Here is a 7,245-nt window from a genome sequence, read left to right as displayed (position 1 = left end):
ACATCATAGCAAACAGTCTCAAAACTGTCCATTTACAAGATAATGCAACTGGTGTCAAGTGAAAGATTTCCTTTTAATTCTCAGTCTCATTTTCATTTTTCCTTAGCAATCTCATAACTTGCATATTCTGAGTAATTCTGAAGGTCAAGAAAGTCTATTATTGTATTTCCCCAAATGAATTTGTCCTTAAAGTGCATGTGGAATAAAGGAAAATGCCCACATGTGCCTACAGGCTGAGGAGGAGGAAGCAGTGAGGATATCCTCTGCTTGCCCACCCAGTCCAAGTGAGGGGGTCCTACCAAGAACAGGAGACGAAGATGAGGCAGCTGCCACTCTGCCTTCTTTTGAATCAAAGACGCTTAGCTTCAAATGAGAATACTGACAGAGAAAATTGAAATATATACCACTTTTCACCTCTTGGCAAACCACCTTCTTTCCTCTCCTTCTCAAAAATGTAATTTTCTATAAAGCACATTCATTTAAAACAATATTGTAGTCAAAATGGAAAAAAACTTGGAAGAAGATATTAACTGTCATTAAAAGCTGTGTAACTGACATAAAATAATAAAAATGAGGAACCACCAGATTTTTGTTTACTTTCTCTTTTCCTCAAATTTAGAATAAAAATGTGTAGGGAGGAGAAAGAAGTAGGCAAGTAAATATGGTGTATACTACTTTACGAGCTTACAGTTAGTGAGTTATACTGTCACTAGTTGTTTAAGAAGTGTAATTTTATGAGAAAATGTTCCTCAGAACAGTAAAGGAGAAAAATCATGTTAATGGAGAAAACAAACACGTAAACCATAACAGAAGTCATATTATTTAGGTATATGTGTGGGGGGGAAACAATTGACCTTTTCTAAGAATATATTTCCTTATGACTTTTAAATAGATATCCTCTTAAACTTATAAATCATACTCCACTACTTTCCTAATTTTCTTTGTATAAAATTTTTCAAACTAAGAAAGATAGAAACCAGAGGACTTGACTCATATCTGTGCAGAAATATTTACTTTGTAAGACAAAAAACTCAAGATCACAGTACACAGCATTTATTTATTTAAATACTTGAAAAGGTCAATGATGGAAAAAATAGGTTTATCGTGAGTTTATATTCATTAGATTTATTTTACCATTTTAAAAAAGTGCTGCTTCTAGGTTATCCTAGCAGATATAGAACACTTCATGACACATGCAGCTACTGTAATACACTATAATAGACATAGCCATTATAGAATGATTTATACTTTGGGTGGAAATCCAACAGTAGTAGGGTAACTTGTTTATTTAAACTAAAAACAGTGATAATATACAAATTATTTTTCTCATTTGATTGAAAGGGCTATAAAATTTCACATACCGACAAAGGAAGCAACATAATCACATAGAGAATGCCTCAGCTAATTGCTTTTACCTTACTGCCTCCTTAAAGGAGAGTGCACACTCAGCTATACAATTTTCTAGACTGCACAATGGCTTCAAGGCTGGCCAACCATAAGTGATTGAAAGTAAATTGTGTTGGTAAGCAGACACTGACTTGTATGTTTTTAAAAATGGAGAGAAAATGGCAAATTGTGCCTCATGTACCCAAATGATCATTCTAAGTAAATGTGAAATAAATAAGTGATCCATGAGTAAATATAATCTCTGGGCTGACTTAAACCTAGGAGAGTGAGCCAAGTGAGCACTAACAATACCATATAGAAACGTCTAGAAACATTTCTAGAACTCGGTTTGGGAGACCATATTTTACCTGAATATATACAATATTTACAAAATATTCCCTTTTGGCCTCTGAAATGTAGCTGTTTTAGTTTGGCTATGAAGCTGTTTTCTTTCCATATGCTAGTCAATACTGCAGTTATTACTATCATTAAAATACTCTTATGCATGAATTACAAATATTAATAAAGTAACTCTGCATATAAATATCTCAATATTTCTAGCAGAATTTAAAGCATTCAGAATGTACATAAAAGTATCTGTTTTTGGTAGGGCCAATATTTTTTTTAATCATCGCTGTTTCAATAATGCTTTGTACATAGCAAACCCCAAAACTGCAAAAACAGTAGCACCAAAACTTGCTCGGAGCCAAAACGTGGAGCTCTTGAGGTCAGCTTGTGTCACATGCCTGTAGCCAGAAAATATAATTAATATTTAAAACATGATTAGTAGGAAATCTCATACCAGTCATATAACAATCTACTTTTAGGGAAGTATTAGCACACTTGTCAGGCTAATTGCATACAGTAATGCTTACCAAAATGTTTATCAATATAGTCATGTACACACATTGCTTAGATAACCATTATCTTAAGAAAAGAATATAATGCAGACAAATCAGTAAAGGCAAATATCTTTGCTACTACTTGGAAATCAGCATCTAAAATTTTGAAATTTTCTTCACATGGAAAATGAAATTAGATAAATCAACCCACCACTTTTTAATGCCACCATGGTCCTGTGAAATGAGAATTAATGCTGCATTCTTACAGTTTTGAGGGTCATATTCATGGAATGTAAATAAGATACAATCTTCTGTCCCAGGAACCAAAAGCTATCTTGTAAGCAGTTAAGCGACAAGTGACAATACTTTTTTAAGAGCAATGATTAAAGTCAACTTTGGAAACACTGAGTTTACCCAAAAAATCCCAAGGGCAATGGGTAAGATTTACCAGTCTGCATTAATTTGGTTACGGCTAATTAAAGAGAAAACAAAAACAAAAACAAAACCCTGATGTTAGTCAAACAGGCAGTGATAATGATACCAAATAAAGGACATAATGTAACATGATGGGTTGGAAGGTAATGACATAAAAGAAACCATATGATGCATGACAAGAACAAGGACAGCCTGTACCACAAACTGAGTTTGGAGCATGCTCAGTTAATAACACTGCTAAGCACCCTTAAGAGTCTCAAGTATGACAGCTTACCATGAAGAGGATAAAGCTTTAAAGTAAAGGTTGGAACATTTTATTCAAGTGTCACTAAAGTCTTAGTTAAGTGAACACAACTGAGGTGACGTAAAAAACTTCCAGAATTAAAAGCTTAGAGACACTGTCTAGTTTAGGTTATTTTACAACTAAGTTGAACAGATTGAAGCAAAAGTGAGACTTCATTAAAAGACCAAGACACTGATATATGCAAGAGTTAGGAACCAAGAATTCAAATTGCACAAAACTACTGTCCTCAGTAAGTCACAGAATGATCAGATTAGTTATCATAAAATGCAGTCTGTACATCCCTAGAAACAAAAGTCCACAAGTCAGTGCTCCATGCTCATCACCATGACCAAGCAACACACACCATTCCCATTTCTCACCCTCACTAGTTTCTATTAAAAAAAAAATCACTCCTCGCGATTATTTTTTACAAAGCATAGTGATAACACAGGTTCATTCTACCTTGCAAGTTAGTTCTTTCAATGGGCAATGTTTCATTTTTTAAAAAAAGTTAGGGAAGAGAATATTTAGGTTTCAGTTTTTCTAGCTGGATAAACTCCAACAAGGCCAACCCATTGTTGTGGGAAATGTTACCTGGCTTCAAGAAAAAGTGGACCATGAGATGACTCCATGAAGATGGAATCTTCCACAGAGCTGATGGCGTGCACCTGATGAGTAATACTGCCTTCGTCGTCTGCTAACAGCATGGCACCCCACTCAGCTACCCGGGCTCTTAACCTTTTATACACATGCACAGTTTGCAGTTCACAGCAGAATTCACGAAAGAAGGGACTCAAAATAACATCTCTCAATTAAACATCCCACACGTATACTGAGTTGCCACCCTATATGATGTGTCTCATGCCTTCTATAATTAAAATAAATGTATTCCCTAGCAAATTGCCAAACCTAAAAAAATTTCTATATGTACTCTTAAACATTCACACACCAAACAAGGAAACCTAAGACTATTACATACATTCTATATATCACTCTGAGGCTAGTCTTGGAATACCTGAAACACTAAAAGAAGTCCTTGAAAACAATACCATAAACAATACCTGACAACATGTGATAACCATGAGTATTCATTCAAAATGGGGTTAGCAATCATTAGTCATGAAGTTTATTGATGCTTCTATAATTCAAAACTATCAAAAATTACAAATATACATCTATGAAAAACTGACTCCAACATCCCAAACTCATAGACCACCAAGGACCTGTGATAAGAATAACAATGTTTATATCTCTGATAGTGATGTGCAGAATTTCAAGTGAAAATAGGCAAAATATCTATTAGAGTTTTTGCTTCAGCTTTGGCTTCCCAGTGCTTATCTTCACTGATAAGCATTGATTTTGTTTTTGTTTTTCAATTTTTACATTAACTGGGGTAAGAAAGGGATTAGGGTTAAAGCTAGTCATAATCATAATGAAGATAAGTCAAAATGACTTCTTGTGAATATTCTTTAAATAGGGTTATCTGTTTCACACAGCTCCCTTTGTTGTGTTTTAGGACAGTATTACCATTCATGAAATAAAAGTATTCTGACTGACATTATTGCTTAGTTTTCTTCTGCATTTCAAGATGTAACTGCAATTTTCCCCAAGCTATGGTATAGCCTTCAAAGGTAATGGAATCTTTTTTTTTTTTTTGGTGGTATTGGGGATTGAACCTGGGCCTTGTGAATGCCAGCAAGCACTCTACCAACTGAGCTATATCCCCAGCTCCCTTCAAAGGTAAAACAAAGGTATGGTTTTATATATCAAACAGCATAGATACATACTTAAGCCAGTTTAAAACATAAGGCAACTATTAACTCAAAACATATTTCAATGGCTCCATCAATGTTATAGAAATTGTTTAAGATACTTTTAGACATGGGATATTATTTTTTATCTTTATATTAGAATACTATTTTATATCTTTACTGAACATTTAAAAGCTGCACTACCAGGCTGTATTTATAAAAGAGAAAGTATTTACAATGGATGGCATACTTGTCATTGCTTAGATAACTGATACTATCTGAAAAGAGAATAGTGTGATCTTAAATGTGTCCCCTAAGTAAATATAAAAAACTGACTATGTTTCTCATTTCTGGTCTCAAATCGTTTTATAAAACTGTACCCTAGTTCATCTCTTAAACTCAAGCAGAAATAATTCTTCCACATTCAAAAACAATTCTTTCAAAATGACTCACATATATCATCAGAATAAATTATAATATCTTATCATGCAACTTTTCTTCCTTTTTAAAGTTTATTTTCTTTTCAACTATAAAAAAGTAATATACACTCATTAGAAAATATATGGAAAATAAAGCAAAGTAGGAAGAAAAGAAACTAAAGAACCTAAATTTTGAGTACTTCCTTTTACATTTGTTTCTATGCATTTTTAGATAGCTTCAAACACAATGTATAATTTACATAAATATTAGCACATATTATATATTTATATATAACCTTGCTATAAGAATTTTTCCATAGATTATAGAAATACTATTTTAAATAGCTGCATTATATTCCATCCTCTTATTCTGGCTGTCTCCATTTACTGATGACTAAAAATAAAGTAATGAGTATCTTTCTACATAAGATTTTTCTATTTAGAATATTTTTCTTAAGATAGATCTCACAGAAATGAACATTACAGAGTCAAAAATGTGTGTGTATATAGAGGTTCTTTTTGTATCCAATGATACAGCAGAACACCAATTTTTCCTACTATATTTAGAATAAGATCATTTAGTTCAGCAGTATCTCTTTTTAGAACCTAAGAAATAAGAACCTAAGAAATAATGCTGAAACATAACCATAATTAATTATTTGAAGCTTGTCAGAGCTTTTAGATTCTTAGGTAGCAAATTCTGGCTTAGAAGTGCTTAGGGCCAAGCTGTATATTAGCTGTCAAGCTCTCTTCCACACAGGTGTGAGAAGCAACACGTTCTGACTTGGGTATTATTATGGTTTCTTTTTAATAATACAAGAAGAAAATGTTTCCAAATTCAGGCAATAAAGAGTTAAATGAATTGTTTGTATGAACAATCCCATATGGCATACACAAGATCACCAAAATTACTGTGGACTTTGTACTGAATACCTTAAAGAAGGCATACAAAAATGCATTTGATTAACTCATCAATTTATGGTGATGATAAAAACATGAACTAAAATATTTTATTGATTCACTATGTTTAAATAATAAATAAGGGGAAATTATCAAATGCATAAAATACCAAATTCTAAAGGGTCCAAAGGAATTAAGTTTATTCTAGTTACTTCAAAATAAGGATTTTTTTTTTTTTTTTAATAATCTGTCACAGGACTTTATATGGACAATGTAGAAACTATATTGCAGAGACCTAAAAGCCTGCAAAATTTAGAATTTCAAGAAGGGAAAGAACTCTGAAAGATATAGATATCAATCAATTTTTATCTTAAGACTACTGGCTATTATACCAAGGAAAAGAAAAATTTAGCAGAACATACACAAAAGCAGCAAAGGTAAGACATTTAGAGTAGCTCCACCCAGAGAGTAATTTTTATCAGTATTCCTACACTTCTCAAAAATGAATTTGAGTTTTTCATTCTTCTCATCTTGCCATTTTATCCTTTCCAAATAGAACTCAGAGGTAAACAAATACACTAGTATGAATGGTCTTCTAATTTTGTAACTCTACTCATTTATATATCTCACATACAAATTTAAAAAAACAATTTGAAATGGCCAATATAATTGTAATGCATGTGTACTTAAAGTTACTAGGGCACAAAGTTATCATACCTTTCCTTATTTTTAAAAAAATTTTTAGATGAACATAATACTTATTTTACTTATTTATTTTTATGTGATGCTGAGGATCAAACCCAGTGCCTCACACATGCTAGGCAAGTGCTCTACCACTTAGCCCCAGCCCCCGCCCTACCTTTTCTTATCTGTAATTACATATCAAGTTGAAAACTATCCTGAGGTCACCAAAACAATAAAGTTTTCTGTTTCTAAATAGTCTGCTATTAAAAAAAAATAGAAAAAATAATTCTGGACCTCCTGCCTTTAATTCCTCCAAATGTTTCTACCTGTCATTTTCTATATTTATTTCTAACAATAATGTCATTAGTTAATAATATATATACATAATATGTATGTATTTTTTCCTTTTCTTTCTTTCTTCCTTTTTTTTTTTTTTGCAATGCTGGAAAAAGAACTCAGGGCCTTGGGCATGCTGGGCAACTGCTCTACAGGGAGTTATATCCCCAGCACTATTAGTAATAATTCTCCGAATTGAAGTGGAAGAC

At 32.6% G+C, this 7,245-nt stretch overlaps 1 protein-coding gene across 9 annotated transcripts in view; it reads right to left on the bottom strand.

The window, feature by feature from the left end:
• Window positions 1-1,105: 1,105 nt before the first annotated feature.
• The window catches only part of Rhot1 (ras homolog family member T1), a 60,854-nt gene continuing 54,714 nt past the window's right edge, over window positions 1,106-7,245 (bottom strand). For 4 of the 9 annotated variants that reach the window (XM_047543227.1, XM_047543231.1, XM_047543229.1 and 1 more), the window contains one exon: window positions 1,106-2,132. In XM_047543227.1, the coding sequence (XP_047399183.1) occupies window positions 2,015-2,132 (118 nt within the window). In that variant the 3' untranslated portion in view covers window positions 1,106-2,014. Of the gene's footprint in view, window positions 2,133-3,540; window positions 3,685-7,245 lie in introns of all 9 variants that reach the window. The other 5 variants (XM_047543224.1, XM_047543226.1, XM_047543225.1 and 2 more) reach the window with 2 other exon arrangements.

This window comes from Sciurus carolinensis, chromosome 3 (assembly GCF_902686445.1).
Source record: "Sciurus carolinensis chromosome 3, mSciCar1.2, whole genome shotgun sequence".
NCBI classification, from domain to species: domain Eukaryota; kingdom Metazoa; phylum Chordata; class Mammalia; order Rodentia; family Sciuridae; genus Sciurus; species Sciurus carolinensis.
The sequence above is the reverse complement of the archived record's forward strand: the minus strand, read 5'-3'. Positions and strand labels throughout refer to the sequence as shown.